This window comes from Macaca thibetana, chromosome 5 (genome assembly GCF_024542745.1).
Source record: "Macaca thibetana thibetana isolate TM-01 chromosome 5, ASM2454274v1, whole genome shotgun sequence".
Classification (NCBI taxonomy): Eukaryota; Metazoa; Chordata; class Mammalia; order Primates; family Cercopithecidae; genus Macaca; species Macaca thibetana.
In genome coordinates this window covers 129,862,814-129,879,127 of record NC_065582.1, presented here as the reverse complement: position 1 = coordinate 129,879,127, position 16,314 = coordinate 129,862,814, and the positions used below count along the sequence as shown (strand labels likewise).

General features: G+C 38.3%; 1 protein-coding gene across 7 annotated transcripts in view; it reads left to right on the top strand.

Annotated features, from left to right (window-relative positions):
* CNOT6L (CCR4-NOT transcription complex subunit 6 like) overlaps nt 1–16,314 on the top strand; it is a 103,390-nt gene that overhangs the window by 26,761 nt on the left and 60,315 nt on the right. Inside the window, exon 1 of one of the 7 annotated variants that reach the window (XM_050790841.1) lies at nt 13,948–16,090. The exons of the other annotated variants lie outside the window; for them this stretch is intronic. Within the exon in view, the coding sequence (XP_050646798.1) occupies nt 16,053–16,090 (38 nt within the window). The 5' untranslated portion in view covers nt 13,948–16,052. Of the gene's footprint in view, nt 1–13,947; nt 16,091–16,314 lie in introns of those variants that run through there. 7 annotated transcript variants of the gene reach the window in all.

Sequence of the window (16,314 nt, the reverse complement as noted above, 5' to 3'; positions counted from 1 at the left end):
TGTTGGCCATGTCTTTCTCAGCTCCCGTACCCAACACTCAGAAATCAGTGGCTGCTGCTAAGTACTCAGGGAAATGCCCAGAATTCCTGTCAAGTTCTTTTCTGTTCTCCTGCTCTGTCCTCAGAGTTTTCCAAGTCCATCATACGAGACGGGGGCAGCATGATATAGTCTCTGCTGCTGGGACTGTAGAGCCAGACTGCCTGGGTTAAATCCCACTGTGCCACCCACTAACCATGTGACCAAAGGCAAATTTCAGAATGCCCCCATGCCACTCTAAATTAAGATAATTAAAACACCTCCAACTGAAAAGTTGTTGTGATTAAGCATAAAACACTATAGATAGTGTTTGTCACATGGTTAGTGCTCATTGAATGATAGTTATATCCTATTATTTGTCTTCATTTGGAAATTACTGGGATGTTCAGCCCTTGGTGGATTAGCTATCTGCTTCTCAGCATCTAGAGACAATTTTGATGGCTAGAATATCATCACCTTTTACCAAGAATTTGGAAATAAATTTAACTCATAAACCTCTGGCTTTTTTGTTTCTCTCTGACATAATGATTTCTTTGCATGGTGCTTGATTTTCTAAATGCTTTTTTCAACAGATACTGTACTCAGGACTCATGCTTAGGTCATATTTGTGCAGGGATTCTTAACCTGAGCACCACTGGCATTTGGGGCAAAATATTTCTCATTGTGGGGTCTGTCCTGAGTACTGTAGGTGTTTAGCAGCATCTGTGACCTCTATCTACTAGATTCCAGTAGCACCCCTGCCAACCCACTCAAATCGTGTTAACCAAAATAATCTCTAAACATTGCCGAATGTCTCCTGTAGCACCGAATGTCTCCAGTAGCACCCCTGCCAACCCACTCAAATTGTGTTAACCAAAATCATCTCTAAACATTGCCGAATCACATCTGGTTGAGAGTCACTTTTTTAGAGGGGACTTTAGTATGTGCCGCCATAGAAGACTGTGATCTCTTATTTTAGTATTTCTTGGAGAGAGCCATGACAGTTACTAATCAATACTTATTTTCTAGACTGTCATTTTTTTTTCTTTTTTTTTCTTTTTTTTTTTTGAGACAGAGTCTCACTTTGTTGCCCAGGCTGGAGTGCAATGGCGCGATCTCAGCTTACTGCAACCTCCGTCTCCTGGGTTCAAGCGATTCTCTTGTCTCAGCCCCCCAAGTAGCTGGAATGACAGGAGCATGCTGCCGTGCCCAGCTAATTTTTGTATTTTTGGTAGAGACGGGATTTCACCATGTTGGCCAGGCTGGTCTTGAACTCCTGACCTCAGGTGATCTGCCCGCCTCGGCCTCCCAAAGTGCTGGGATTACAGGTGTGAACCACTGCCTGGCCTATTAATTTTAGTTAATATATTTTTCTCATATTTTCAGTTTAGCATAGCTATTTGATTTAGTTGCTGCCACTGGGATTGGTGAATAAGGGCATCTTTTTTTTTTTTTTTTTTTTTTAAATTTGCTGATTGTTCAAACTGATGGCTTAAAGTATATAATTTTTTGCCTCTATAGTTGCCATGGATGTAGGTACCTAGGGAAGTTTTCGTGGTTAACAGCACCCAAATCTAAACTTTTTAATATGTCATTGCATTTTAGTTTCAAAAAGAAGAGACATAGCTTACTGATGATTGTACTTCTTATGTTATGCCTAGAGATCGTTGGGAAAACAAGTATTTTCTATCTCAAGACAGGATATTACTGCTTGGGGATAATCTGTTATCCATGGGCATTTATAAATGACCTTTAGGCGCTTCTAAACAAAGTAAAGTAACTCTGGGTAATTTTATTTGAATTTAAAATTTTGAACAGCTGATGAATAAATACAGTGTAAAGTATCCTTGTTTTTAAACGTGCTTTTGAATATGATATTTATGCTTCAAGTGTATATATACGTACATATATATATTCTCTGGGAGGAATATGGTCTTGAATCTATAAGAACATGCAGTGTTTCCTTTAGATGCAAGGTTTTCCTTATTGGAATATTTTTCATAATACCAAATGGTTTTTAAAATATTATGGGTATGTGAGTGATTTACAGTCAAAAATACCTACCATTTATTGTTTAAATAATACCAAAGCAAAATCAGATTAATTTTTCTCAGTGAGAATATGAAAAAAAACTTAGAAAAATATCATGGGCGCAACAGAAGAATGAGCCTTAGAGAAATTATATGCTATTAGTATTAGGCTTATAATAACAAAACATTTTACAAAAACCATAGATGTTCTGCTTTTGATCAAAGAAAATATGGATGTTTAAATGGACACTGACCTTTTTACATACCCACACCCATTTATTTTGTGAATCTGTAATTATTCTTAAACTACCTCCTCTACTTGGCAGTGTTTTCTCATTTTATTAATCTTTCCTTTTTTTTTTCTTTTTTTTTAAACCATTCACATTTGTTACTTATCTTGATAGTCTGCAGATATCTTTAGGTAATATATAGCTTTCTCAATGTTGATAACATGCTAGGCTATCAGAAATAGACAAAGATGATGCTGAAGATGATGATGATTGTTATTTGGAGACAGAGCCTCGCTCTGTTGCTCAGGCTGAAGTGCAGTGGCGCAATCTTGGCTGAGCGCAATGGCACAATCTTGGCGCATTGCAGCCCCCCACTTCCCGGTTCGTAATTTTCCCGCCTCAGCTTCCCAAGTAGCTGGGATTACAAGTGTGCACCATCACGCCTGGCTAATTTTTGTATTTTCAGTATAGACTGTGTTTCACGATGTTGGCCAGTCTGGTCTGGAACTCCTGACCTCAAGTGATCCGCCTGCCTCAGCCTCCCAAAGTGCTGGGATTACAGGTGTGAGCCACTGCACCCGGCTGCAAAGATTATTTTTTAAAATGTGAAAGTTTTGGCCGGGTTTAGTGGCTCATGCCTATAATCCCAGCACTTTGGAATGCTAAGGTCGGTAGATCATGAGGTCAGCAGTGTTCAAGACCAGCCTGGCCAAGATGGAGAAACCCTGTCTTGACTAAAAATACAAAAAAAAAAATTAGCCAGGTGTGGTGGTGGACACCTGTAATTCTGGCTACTCGGGAAGCTGAGGCAGGAGAACTCTAGCCTGGGCGACAGAGCAAGAATCCGTCTCTAAATAAAATAAAGTAAAATAAAAAAAGGAAAGTTTTATGCATATCTTCAAATAATAGTCAAATGCCTTTTTATTTTTTAATTAAAGCCCTTTGTAAACAACAATGAGATACTAGTGTGCTTTTTAGAATGGCCAAATCCAGAACACTGACAACACCAAATGCCGAGGAGGATGTGGAGCAATGGGAATTCGTTGCTGATAAGAATGCAAAATAATATAGCTAATCTGGAAGATAGTTTGGCAGTTTCTTACAAAACTAAGCATACCCTTACCATATGATCCAGCCATCATGCTCTTTGGTATTTACCCAAATGAGTAAAAAACTTACATCTACACAAAAACCTGCATGTGAATGTTTATAGTAGCTTTATTCATAATTGTCCAAACTTGGAAACAACCAAGATGTCCTTCAGTAGGTGAGTGGATAGATAAACTGTGGTACATCCAGACAGTGATGTGTTATTCAGTGCTAAAAAGAAATGAGCTATCAAGCTATGAAAAGACATGGAGGAAACTTAAAATGCATAATGCTAAATGAAAGAACCCAGTCTGAAAAGACTACACACTGTATGAGTCCAAATAAATGACACTCTGGAAAAGGCAAAACTATGGAGGCAGCAAAAAGAGGAGTGATTACCAGGGGAAGGGGGAGAGACAATGATAAATAGGCAGAGCACAGAAGATTTTTAGGGCATTCTTTATATTTAAAAATTTGTATGTTGTGTTTAGCATATGGGAATGATTTTTTTTTTTTTTTTTTTTTTTTTTTGAGACAATGTCTTGCTTTGTCACTTAGGCTGCAGTGGCACAGTCACCACTCACTGCAGCTTCCACTTCTTGGGCTCAAGCAATCCCCCCACCTCAGCTTCCCAAGTAGCTGAGAACATAGACACATGTCACAATGCCCAGGTAATTTTTGTATTTTTTGTAGAGACAGGGTTTTGCCATGTTGCCCAGGCTGGTCTCAAACTCCTGAGCTCATGCCATCTGCCCACCTTGGCCTCCCAAAGTGCTGGGATTACAGGCATAAGCCATCATGCTTGGCTTTTTTTTTTTTGAGACAGGGTTTCCTTCCCTCTCCCAGGCTGGAGTGCCGTGGCATGATCATGGCTCACTGCAGCCTTAACCTCCTGGGCTCAAGGAATCTTCCTGATTAGCTGGGACTATAGGCATGCACCACCACCCCAGCTAATTTTATGTTTTGTAGAGACAGGGTCTTGCCATGTTGCCCAGGGTGGTCTTGAACTATTGGCCTCAAACAGTCCTCCCACCTCGGCCTCCCAACGTACTAAACAAAAAAAAACTGACTTTTTTTCCCCTTTGGCTAAAAGTTCCTTGCATTTTATCTGAATATTTCGTTAATGAGAAAATTGAGTTGACTGAATGGTTGCATTGGGGCGGGGTGGCGGGGTGGGGAGTCGGAGGGGGATAGGCTGTGTACTCAGTCAGTTTGTAGGATACCTTAAGTTTTTCCTTGAAAACAAGCAGTTAGAGGGTTTACTATCACTTTGGGTTTGACTAAAAGCTATATGATTAGCTAAATAATGTACAGTTTGGGAGACAGCTCTGCATTGAATCATTCTGTGTTGACCTTATTCTGTTTTGGCCTAAAATCCATCCCATTCAAGCATACCAGTTTTAGCTGCTTAAAATTTAAAAATTGAAAACATTATCTTCATTGTAGTGAAATACTGGTGATGTGTGGAAGGGGAGTTAGTGGAAAATTTAAATCAATTGGTTTACTTATGAAAAAAGAGAAAGGCGACTTGTACTGTCATATAGATATGGCTGTATTTTCTTTAACTACCTTATTGTTGAGCATAAACTCTTGTCTTTAGGCTTATGTTAAATTCCTGAAAGTGGCATCATATTTTATTGTCTTGTGTTTGTTTGTTTTTTCCATTTAGAATGAAGTTAATTTTTTATATATGTATTATACATTTGTACTTGTTTCATCAATTGCCTATTATTATTATTTATTATTACTATTTTTTTGAGACAGAGTCTTGCTCTTTTGCCCATGCTGGAGTGCAGTGGCATGTTCTTGGCTCAATGCAACAGCTGCCTCCCAGGTTCAAGCAATTCTTTTGCCTCAGCCTTCCGAGTAGCTGGGACTGCAGGCACATGCCACCACGCCCGGCTATTTTTTTATATTTTAGTGGAGATGGGGTTTCGCTGTATTGCTCAAGCTGGTCTTGAACTCCTGAGCTCAGGCAGTCTGCCCGCCTTGGCTTCCCAAAGTGCTGGGATTACAGGTGTGAGCCATCGTGCCCAGCTGAATTGCCTATTATTATTATATGTTCTTTCTCATTTGAAAGGTATTATGCAATCTCTTAGTGTATTTAAAACTGTTAACCTTATCATGCATGTCATACATATCTTCCCTATTTTACTTGCTTTTCATTTTGTCTTACATAATGTATAGGAGGTTTGAATTTTTAGATAATCATATAAATACGTCTTTTTATGTTTCTATTTTTGGATTCCTGCCTGAAGAGATCTTTTCCACTCCAAGTTTTTAAAAAACTGTTCGCTTACATTTTACCTTAGTATGCAAAAAAATTAAATCCTGAATATATTCATTAAATCTTGGAATGTGATGGAGCTATTTTAACTTATTTTTTGCCAAATTGTGGAATATAGATTTCCCACTAATATTGGAACAAAAAAGAAGTTTGGTCAAAGAAAATAGATTTTCAGATTTATGATACTAGTATGGGAGATCATTTTGAGAGTTTTCAAACTTTAAAGATAAAGGATTTACTGAAGGCATATATCTGAGGCAGATCAATGTAGTGGAATTGGATTTGAATTCCAGTCCTGCTCCTTGCCAGCAAGCTTCTAAACCTCTTTAGATTACAGTTTTCTGAATGCTAGAATTGAAATAGTAATACCTGCTTACAAGATTGTTGGTAGAAATGAATTAAGTGAAATAAAGTTAGGTAAATAACTTATATGTAGTAGCTAGTAGTTGGTAGTTGCAGTGATGGTGATTATTGTCATCATCATTTGCTGCCCCTAAAGAATCCCAAATTTACAAATAGATAGTGTAGTCTCCTTTAAGTGGATTCTCTGAGTTTCAAAGAAGAGTTTGAGTACATATTTTAGATTTGAGTCTCTTTCTAACTGAATGAATCTCTTCACTACACTAGTGATTGTAATTGTGTATGCTGAGAAACTGGGGGTAAGTGTAATGACAGTCAAATGCCATGCTATAGTTTGCTTTTATGATGGCAAGTGACAAGAGTATTTTATATTTAATGTTAAGTACAGGGATTTTAGGGCATTTGTAATGTCTTTAAGAATGTGATAGCTAAATCAGTAGAGGATATAAGCCCACTCAGATGTGTAACTAGAAGCAATGTTGTTGAGTAGAGGAAAATAAAAGGGAATGAAGGAAAGAGGCAACTAGGATTGGTAGTTTCATTTATTATTATTATTATTATTATTGTTGTTATTATTTTTTGAGACAGAGTCTCGCTTTGTTGCCCAGACTGGAGGGCAGTGGCACGATCTTGGCTCACTGCAGTCTCCACCTCCCAGGTTCAGGTAATTCTCCTGCCTCAGCCTCCTGAGTAGCTGGATTACAGGCACCTGCCACCACACCCGGCTGTTTTTTGTATTTTTAGTAGAGACGAGGTTTCACCGTGTTGGCCAGGCTGGTCTTAAACCAGAGGATCAGCCCGCCTTGGCCTCCCGAAGTGCTGGGATTACAGGTGTGAGCCACCGCGCCTGGCCTCATTTATTATTAGACTCTTAGGGATGGCAAATTCTTTACGTGAGGAAAATGATTTATAGGAAAGACTCAGTAAAACAAGCAGATTTTTGAAGCTTTCTATCTTTACATATAGAACGCCATCTCTCCATGACTCTGGTGATATTTTTCAGCAACCCCTGTGAACAGCCTCTCTCCTCATATTGTTTCTTTTTTAACAAAAATTTTTAGGCTCACACCTGTAATCACAGCACTTTAGGAGGCCAAGGTGAGCAGATCACTTGAGCTCAGGAGTTCAAGACCAGCCTGGGGAACATGGTGAAATCCTGCTTCTACAAAAAATACAAAAATTAGCCAGGCGTGGGGTGGTATGCACATGTGGTCCCAGCTACTTGGGAGGCTAAGGTGGGAGGATCACTTACGCCCAGGAGGTCAAGACTCCACTGAACCATGATCATACACCATTGCACTCCAGCCCAAGTGACATAGTAAGACCCTGTCTCAAAAACAATTTTTTTAAAAAATTTACTTTTATTTTCTTTAGCAATACAAACAGGGTCTCACTGTGTCACCAGGCTGGTCTTGAACTCTTGGACTTCAGCATGATCCTTCCACCTCAGCCTCCCAAAGTGCTGGGATTACAGGTGTGAGCCACTCTGCTTAGCGTTCTCATGTTATTTCCCTCCCTCCCTCCCTCCCTCCCTTCCTTCCTTCCTATCTACCCTCCCTTCCTTCCTTCCTTCCCTCCCTCTCTCCCTCCTTCCTTCCTTCCTTCCCTCCCTCCCTCCCTCCTTCCTTCCCTACCTCCCTCCCTCCCTCCCTCCCTTCCGCTCTGTTGCCCCAGCTGGAGTGCAATGGTGTGATGCCAGCTCACTGCACCCTCTGCCTCCTGGGTTCAAGTGATTCCCCTGTGTCAGCTTCCCCAGTAGCTGGAATTACAGGTGCCTGCCACCACGTCCAGCTAAGTTTTGCATTTTTAGTAGAGATGGGGTTTCACTATGTTGGTCAGGCTGGTCTTGAACTCCGGACTTCAGGTGATCCACTGTCCTTGGCCTCCCTAAGTGCTGGGATTACAGGCATGAGCCACCACGCCCGGCCATGTTATTTCTTATTTATGAGTCTTTGCTTATGCTTTTATTTTTGCTTTGTCTGTCCCTGCCATACCTACAACCCCTTTCCTTGAGGGAAATACTGATTCCTGTTCATTCTTTAAGATTCAGCTTAGTGTCACCTGCTCGTGGAAGTCTTGCATCGTCTCTTCTACTTCAGCACTGTGACACTTTGAGACAAGTTTTCTTTTAATCCCGCTTGTTTTGTGCGTGTGCATGCAGACCAAATCTTCGTCAGCACTAGATATTGTCAGTTATTAAATTTAATCCTTCTAATGTGTAGTGATATCTCATTGTGGTTTTTAGTATTTCTCTGATGCCTAATGTTGTGCATCTTTTCATGTGCTTATTTGCTGTCCGTGTATCTTCTTTGAAGTATCTGTTCAAATATTTTGTTAATTTAAAAAATAAGATTGCTTTATTTATTTTGTTTTGAGCGTTCTTTATATATTCTGGAGTGTTTTTTTTTTCAGATACATGTTTTGCAGATATTTATTCTTAAACCCTGACATGTCTTTTCCTTCAGCTTTCAAAGAGCAGAAGTCTTAACTTTTCTTGAAAGTTAGTTTATCAGTATTTTTTCTTTTATGGATCATACTTTTTATGTTATGTCTAAGTAATCTTTGCCTAATTCAAGGTCACAAAGAGTTTTCTTTCATGTTTTCTTCTAATGTTTTATAGTTATTGGTTTTATATTTAAGCTCATGGTCCTTGTAAGTTTACTTTGTAATGCAAGGTATGGATTGATGTTTATTAATTTATTTTTCCATATGGATATGCCATTGTTCTAGCACCATTTGTTGAAAAATCTGTGCTTTCTCTATATGGTTATCTTTTTGTTGTAAATCTATTGATCATGTATATGGGTCTATTTCTAGTTTCTCAGTTCTGTTCCATTGAACTGTGTATGTCTATTCTTTCATAAATACCAAACTCTCTGGATTACTGTAGTTTTAGTAAGTCTTGAAAAATCAGATACCATGCACATCTATGTTTATATCTTTTTCAGAAGTGTACTGGCTATTTTAGATTGTCTTTCCATATAAATTTTAGAAGTAACTTGATTTCTGCATGGGAAAATATACAGAAGAAGAAGTGAAAGATGACTTAAGCCAAGAATGATGAGAAGAAAGTTGATACCCATTAAAAAAAAAAGAGGCAAATGTACATATCAGAGGGGATAGAAAACACAAACTAAATCAAAAAAGTGAAAAGAAGTTTGGGTGCAGTGGCTCATACCTGTAATTCCAGCACTTTGGGAGGCTGAGGTGGGCAGATCACTTGGGCCCAGTAGTTCAAGACCAGCCTGGGCAACATGGTGAAACCCATCTCTACAAAAAAATACGAAGATTAGCTAGATGGTGGTGGCGTGCACCTGTAGTCCTCGGTACTCAGGAGACTGGGGTGAGAGGATCACTTGAACCCAGGAGGTTGAGGCTGCAGTGAGCTGAGGTTGCACCACACTACACTCCAGCCTGGGTGATAAAGTGAGACCTAGTCTCAAAAAAAAAAAAAAAAAATTAGATTATATTCAGTATCTTTAGATGAGTGGGAGGCATTAAATGCAAGGCATTAAAGCATTGTAATTGTTAAGTTAGGTGGAGACTAAGACTTAATTTGGAATTCTGGGAGGAAAATCATAAGCTTAAATTGTCCATATTGATAATGAAATAAAATGAAACATGTCTATAGTAGCATTATTTTTGAAAATTTGAAGTGATTGATAGATTTATAACCCCAAGTCTGGTCTCTGTTTTTTTATTTTAGTATTTATTTATGTTTCATGTTGTTGCTGCTGCTGTTGTCTTGTATCTCAAATATGGGAGAAAGTTTCTAAATATGCAGAAAAGGAATTGTATTCTAATTTTCTCCTTTATTTCCTCCTGGTATTACTATAACTGACAAGTAGACTATGCCCTCATCGCTTTCCAGAGCCAGAAGCTTCCTGTAAGTTATCTCTGGATTGCCGTAAAGTTATCTTTGAATTACCTTTGGAAAGATGTATAACAACCAATAACATTTTCTCATATTCATCTAGGGGCTTTATTGCCACATATGCCTATGCATTTTATTTGCATAGATAACTAATGTTTGACTTGAGATATATTTAATAAATAGAGCCCCAAGAATAAACTGACTAGAAATAAGACATATTGAGTCCAAGTATTTCCTTGTTCCTTGGGTTGTCTAATTATTTGGTTTGCTAGCAAGGGTTGTAGAAAATAATAATATCACTGATTCAGGAAACCAGTTGCTATCATCTTAAGTTAAATGTACTAGTATGTGTTTAACCTGTTATCTTCAGTCACATTCCCCAATATTAGGCCATTTAAAACTTCCCATTCTTATCCTGGGAACTCTGTTCTCTCCACCTATACTTGACCATGCCAGAGGTTATCAATTATTCATCACCCTCCTCCTTTGTGATAAGAATGTTTTATTTTCCCTTTAGTTGTTCTGCTTAGAGTAGTGACAATAGAGAACAATGCAGCTACCCGATGAGGGAGAAAAAGAAAGTAGTAACAAGAAATGCCAAATTCCTTGCAGAATTATTGAAAAGCAAAATACTGTATAGCTTTTCTTTTTCAAGTAGTGCTGTGGAAACAGTATATGCTCCATGAGAGTGAGGACAATGTACATCTTGTTCACTATTGAAGCACCCTAGTGCTTGGTACAGTAAATGTCAGTAGTGAGCAATAGGCATGCAGTAAATATTTCTTGAATAAATGTTAAACTGGTCAGAAACATTAGACCTCAAAAGTTTGAAGGTTATTTTTTTCAATAATGATGAGTGACTTTGCCATTATAAAACGTAAGTTTTTTCTTTAGAGTGGTCACAGAGCTGGAGATGTCATGAACACTTGGAATTAAGTCTTTTTTTTAAAACATGTTTGCATTATTTTATAATCTATGAACTTTAGTTGAATATATAATTAAAGACAAATGCCATCCACAGGCCCTTGGTATGGAAATGGAATGGGATTGCTAATTAAATTGTTCTTTATCCCAGGATGTCATTTAAGCTCTTGGGATTGCCATCAATCTTCAATTTTGTCAATATGATCTTACTATATGCAGTGTAGTTTGCTAGGGGCAGTTTTTGTAGTATCAGCTGCTTATCTCATTCAGGTGAAGTACAAATTTAGTATGACAGTTGTAATGATTAATAGTTGCGTATCGTTAAGAGTAAATATTATAGTTGGGTATAGTGGGGACACCAGTAGTCCTAGCTACTTGGAAGGCTGAGGCAGGAGGATTGCTTGACCCCAGGAGTTTGAGGTCAGGCTGGGCAACATAGGTAGACACTGTCTCTTAAAAAAAAAAAAAAGGCTAGGCCCTGTGGCTCATGCCTGTAATCCTGCTAGCACTGGGAGGCCAAGGCAGGAGGATCTCTTGAGGACAGGAGTTCAAGACCAGCTTGGGCAACATAGTGAAACCTCGTCTCTAATAAAAATAAAATAAAATAAAATTAGCTGGGTGTCATAACATGTGCCTGTAGTCCCAGCTACTGGGGAGACTGAGGAGGGAAGATCACTTGATCATAGGATTTCAAGCTTGCAATGAGCTATGATTGTACCACTGTCCTCCAGCCTAGGTGACAGAGTGAGACCCTGTCTAAAAACAACAACAACAACAAAAAAGATATTGATAAGGAAATAGAAACTTAAAAAATGGCACAGTGCAAGAGTTATTTGCTTTGTTAAGCAAGATAAACACAGACACATTTTCTCAGGAAGGGAGCTTATAGTGGTTAAGACCAGATGGGAAGGATAGTTACTTATTAAGATGAGTATGTAGTAAATCACACACACAAAAAAACATGTTTTCCCGTCTGTAACTTTTGGGAATAAATGCCAATATAAGACAGATTTATCTGAGAATGTGTAAAATGGAATAAGTTATTGATATTTACTCTGAGCTGTAAATTAAGCCTCATATAGGCTTATTTTTGTGTTCTTTCAATTTTAGGAACTCTGCCAGCATCTGTATCTCTGCATATGACTGATTTTGCAAACTATTGTTGAGATGATTAGTGATTTGTATTTTGGGTCAGATTTCATTGAGTTAGCAGTCTGATTCATTATGAAGCACTCCGGTGCTTGTAGGATTTTTAGTCTGAATCCTAAATGAAATAACACTAATTGTGCCAAACTATAGACTGAGATAAAATGACCTTACACTTAGGGTGGTAAGAGAGAAACTGTAATTTAACGCTATAGGACTTACATCTTTACATACACTATAGAGGCTTCTGTTTTTTTGTAAGCTACTCTAGATGACCAGTATTTACAGAAGCTTAGTTCTAGCTTTTACCAGTTTGCCTTGATTTGGCCAGCTTGTTTTTTTCAAGGAGAGTTATGCTGGTTTATTTTCCTAGTGCTACATATAAAACTTGAGATTTGGGGTAGTATATTTGAATGTATTTCATATGTATTTTAAAAATATACCTTTCATTGAAATAGCATGTTATGTAGATTTATTTGCAGTTTTGGAAACTCTAAATTTAAATTTTTCTGTGCAAAGCAGACCTAGCGTTACATATAATATTGCTTATAAATTTAAAAACTAAAATACAACCCCCCCTAAAATACATTAAACATTTTTTTATTTTTAATGTTTTTTAAAATTTTACTTTAAGTTCTGGGATACATGTACAGAACATGCAGGTTTGTTACATAGGTATGCATGTACCATGGTGGTTTGCTGTACCTATCAACCCCTCATCTAGGTTTTAACCCCTGCATCCATTAGGTATTTGTCCTAATGCTCTCCCTCCCCTTGCCACCCACCCCCCGACAGGCCCCTGTGTGTGATGTTCCCCTCCCTGTGCCCATGTGTTCTCATTGTTCACCTCCCACTTAGGAGTGAGAACATGCAGTGTTTGCTTTTCTGTTCCTGTGTTAGTTTGCTGGGAATGATGGCTTCCAGCTTCATCCATGTCCCTGCAAAGGACGTGAACTCACTCTTTTTTTAAGGCTGCATATTTTTTAATGTTTTTTAATGCTATGTTGCCCAGGCTAGAGTGCAGTGGCTATTCAGAGGTGTGGTTATAGTGCACAATGGCCTTGAACTCCTAGCTGCAAGCGCTCCCTCCACCTCAGCCACCCAACTAGGTGGGACCGGAGGAGTGTACTGCTGTGCCCAGCTTTGAAATACATTTTCTATGAAGTCAGTATTTTACAGAGTTATCTGAAGTTTTTGTTTAATAGAACCAAAGACAAATTTATTAAAGTCTTCACTCTGTGGTAGTGTTTAATCAGCCTTTGGTGATGGAGATTAAAACTTTTTAATGTAAGGAGTATATAAGACGTAGGAGAAAATCAGGTTCCTTATCTAGGACTGATGGTTACTCTCAGAAATTTTACTCAGAGTCTCTGAGGCCTTTGTAGGAGACATGCTAAGAAATGAAGAAATAAAGAGTGAATGAATGGCAGACTCAAAAACAGCTTGTGTAGTATTTGGGGAACTAAGTGGAGTGTTTTACACAGTGTTGAAATGAAGTTAGATGGCGAAGTTGGAAAGGTGTTGCTAACAGGCTTTGTTATGTAATCGGGATTCCCAGTATAAATTTGGTTGATGTAATGGGAAGATCTTTTGAGAATCTATGTAAATTGTTGTAGAAATTAGAAACTCTTGGAAAAACTAATTAAAAAACCTGCCCCTTCATTAGTTTGAAATTAAAGATAAGAAATTAATTGCACTGCTGGCCGGGCGCGGTGGCTCAAGCCTGTAATCCCAGCACTTTGGGAGTCCGAGATGGGTGGATCACAAGGTCAGGAGATCGAGACCATCCTGGCTAACCTGGTGAAACCCCGTTCTCTACTAAAAAATACAAAAAACTAGCCGGGCGAGGTGGCGGGTGCCTGTAATCCTAGCTACTTGGAGGCTGAGGCAGGAGAATGACGTAAACCCGGGAGGCGGAGCTTGCAGTGAGCTGAGATCCGGCCACTGTACTCCAGCCTGGGTGACAGAGCAAGACTCTGTCTCAAAAAAAAAAAAAAAAAAAAAAAAAAAAAAAAGAAAGGAATTAATTGCAGTACGTTTTCCCAAATAAAACATTTCTCTTTCTTGGATGAAAAATGTTAATCACTCAGTATTTAAGTCTTGCACTGAGCTGTATATGAGACTATTTGAAGCCACATGATCAGTGTCACATTTAGAGATTGAAGTTACATTTGAATAATTTATTTCATAATTTGAAGATATTTTGAAATAGATTTTTGTGGTATGCCTACAAGGTGGAAAGTTGATGCCGAGACCTGCGAGGGGAAAATAAAGCTGAACGGAAGGATTTAATAATGTTAATTTCCTGAAATTGAGTTCTCTGTTATTGATTGATTGATACAGGATTTCACTCTGTTGCCCAGGCTGTAGTGCAGTGGGGTAGTCTTGGCTCACTGCAGCCTGCGACACCCAGGTTTAAGTGATTCCTATGCCTCAGCCTCCCATGTAGTTGTGATTTACAGACATGGGCCACCACACCCGGCTAATTTTTGTAGTTTTAGTAGAAACAGGGTTTCACCATTTTGGCTAGGGTGGTCTGAAACTCCTGACCTCACTACTGACCTCAAGTGATCCGCCCACCTTGGCCTTCCAAAGTGCTGGAATTACCAGCGGGAGCCACCTTGCCAGGCCAAGTTGCCTGTTTTTAATAGCACAATGAAAACCTGATTTTGGGGGCAATCGTGACCAGAACTATACTAAATTATTTAGTAAACTCAAATGAGAAATGTTTTAGCTTCAGTCATTTTTATTGACATCCTAATCAAATCCAAAAGACCTCTGACCCCTAATATGACAGTATTGATCTTACTTTGGTTTTTACGTATTATAGATACTGGTAAACATTTTATAGTGCTTTTTTTTTTTTTTTAGGAAGAGATTTTGTAATTTTAATGTACTTACAAAGATTGAAACATGCAGAATTAAAAAACAGAAATGTAGTTCCATATAGTATCTGTTTTAGAGATTAGAATTGGAGCACCAGAAAAGATGGTAATTATTAATCTTCTATCTAGATTTTAAAAATATCTGAGAAAATTGAACATGTGGATGAATTACCATTTCTTTGTATCAATTTTTAGAAAAGCATTGGGTGTTAATTGGCTGTGAGATGAGTAGGGAGGGAGGAAGGCGGCAGATTTTAGGATTATAAAGCATATGATCATTGATCATTCCACAAATACATGTTAAGTGCTTCCTATGTGGCGGGAACTGTATAGAGATATAAAAAGGATATGTCTCCACACAGAAACATAGTCCCCTTAAGGAACATCGCATCTAGTGGGAGCTGTGATTAAAACAGATTAAATTGCCTTCTAATCCTATGCCCTGTGTTTTATAAAAATGATCTAAAATTGGGCCAGGTGTGGTGGCTCACACCTGTAATCCCAGCACTTTGGGAGGCCAAGGTGGGTGGATCACGAGGTCAGGAGTTCGAGAGCAGTTTGACCGACATGGTGAAATCCCCATCTCTATTAAAAATACAAAAATTAGCTAGGCGTGGTGACACACGCCTGTAACCCCAGCTACTCAGGAGGCTGAGGCAGGAGAATCGCGTGAACCTGGGAGGCGGAGTTTGCAGTGAGTCGAGATCGCGCCATTGCACTCCAGCCTGGGCGACATAGCAAAACTCAGTCTCCCAAAAAAAAAAAAAAAAAAAAGATCTAAAATTAGTGAAACCTATATGTTTTTGCAAATTTAGGGTGTTTTACCCATTTTCATTGTAGGTAATGGATTACGTAGTGCGTCTTTGGATCTAGAACTGTTTGATTTGGCTTTGCTTAATCTTGTATTTTTTTGTAGACTCTTACATTATTACACAAAAGTACCCAAAGAGACACATGTGCCTTATGGTGTACAGCAGAAATTCTGAAAACCTTGTTACCTAAAAACTTTATTTTCAGAAGTATTATATATAGGCTGAATATGGTAGAAATCAAATTTCTTCTCCTGCAGAAAATGATCATATTCTTTGTGCTATATGAAGTTCTGAGACATTTATGGAAAATAAAATACGGCTTAGCATCGCCCAAATTGTATGATAAGATTAGAGTTGAAGAGCTTAACCTGGAAAGTTGGAAACTAATTACTGTTAACATATGAACAGATACGGAAAACTTTCTCTCTGCTCCTTTAAGTAAGTGGAAAGGAATGACTATTTTCCCTTTAGAAATGTGAGAGAAAATGATAATATGGGAAACTTTGATTGCATTCTTATAAACTAGCGTTTTGATTTCTTGTTACATGATAGAATATCTCTTTTTTCTTTAATCTCTATATGTAACAAATTTCATTAATCTCTACATGTAACAAATTTCAGATGACCTGAAAGCAACTCTTCAATTTGGGATATAAGGTCTA